Source organism: Apteryx rowi, unplaced genomic scaffold (assembly GCF_003343035.1).
Source record: "Apteryx rowi isolate R43461 unplaced genomic scaffold, aptRow1 scaffold_56, whole genome shotgun sequence".
NCBI lineage: Eukaryota > Metazoa > Chordata > Aves > Apterygiformes > Apterygidae > Apteryx > Apteryx rowi.
This window is the reverse complement of record NW_020450827.1, coordinates 3,416,264-3,417,244: the sequence shown is the minus strand read 5'-3', so window position 1 is coordinate 3,417,244 and position 981 is coordinate 3,416,264. Positions and strand designations below refer to the sequence as shown.

The 981-nt window shown below is 73.4% G+C and overlaps 1 protein-coding gene across 1 annotated transcript in view; it reads right to left on the bottom strand.

Moving 5' to 3' along the window:
- PCNA (proliferating cell nuclear antigen) overlaps window positions 1–347 on the bottom strand; it is a 3,391-nt gene extending 3,044 nt beyond the window's left edge. Inside the window, exon 1 of the mRNA XM_026081805.1 lies at window positions 1–347. This exon is cut by the window's left edge and continues 21 nt beyond it. Within this exon, the coding sequence (XP_025937590.1) occupies window positions 1–193 (193 nt within the window). The 5' untranslated portion in view covers window positions 194–347.
- Between the last annotated feature and the right edge of the window lie 634 nt (window positions 348–981).

Below are 981 nucleotides of genomic sequence, written 5' to 3'. Positions count from 1 at the left end.
TGCGGTCGCAGCGGTAGGTGTCGAAGCCCTCGGAGCGCAGCGTGAGCTGCACCAGGGAGACGTGCGAGGAGTCCATGCTCTGCAGGCTGATGCCGCCCGAGCCCAGGTCCCAGCAGGCCTCGGTGATGAGGTCCTTGAGGGCCTCCAGCACCCGCTTGAGCACCGAGCCCTGCACCAGCCGCGCCTCGAACATCTTCGCAGCGACCGACGAGACGCGCACGAGAACGTGAAGGGAATCGGCCACCAACAGCCGCAGCGCGCCAAACGCCGCTTTTATACCCTGCCGCCGCCCCGCCCACCGCCGGGGCGGCGCCAATCGCCAGGCGCGCTCCCCCGAGCGAGGCCCAATCCCCGCTCACATCACGGGCTGGCCCCCTCCCTTCCCCGCTCCTCCGCTAATCCCCACGCCGCTCCTCCCCCGAGTCCCGCCCACTGACCCGGCGAGAGCCAATCAGCGCGCGCATTACACACACACCACGAGGCGCCAGACTCCTTCCCCCGTCACCGGGCAGCGATCGCCGGTGCGGCCTAGCGGGCACCTCGACGCCCCGATGCCCGGCGGCGGGACCCCCGATCCCGCCAGGCAGTTAGCGGCCCTCGCGTGGAGCCGGTGGCACACGCACGCACCCCCGCGGCCCGGCCTGCCCGCCGCGGGCCTCTCAGTAGGGGACAGCTCCGCGCCCTGCTCCTGGCGGGAAGCGCAGCCCCAGTGAAAGCCAGGGAACGGCTCCGCTCCGCGCGCGCGTTGGTTTCTCTCCCGCTGCTCCGCCTGAGTAGCGGAAGCGACAAGGCGGCGGCACCTACGCACTTAGCGCCCACCCATCATGGCGGCGCGCGGCGGAGCGTCGCGCACATCCGGGTACACCTGGGCGGGGCCGGGGTAAGCCACACCCACCCGCGGGCCGTCCCGCGGCGGCGATTGGCTGAGCGCGCCTTGCCCTCGCCCGCCCCCTGGCGGCCGTGGCGGGGCGCAGCAGCGGC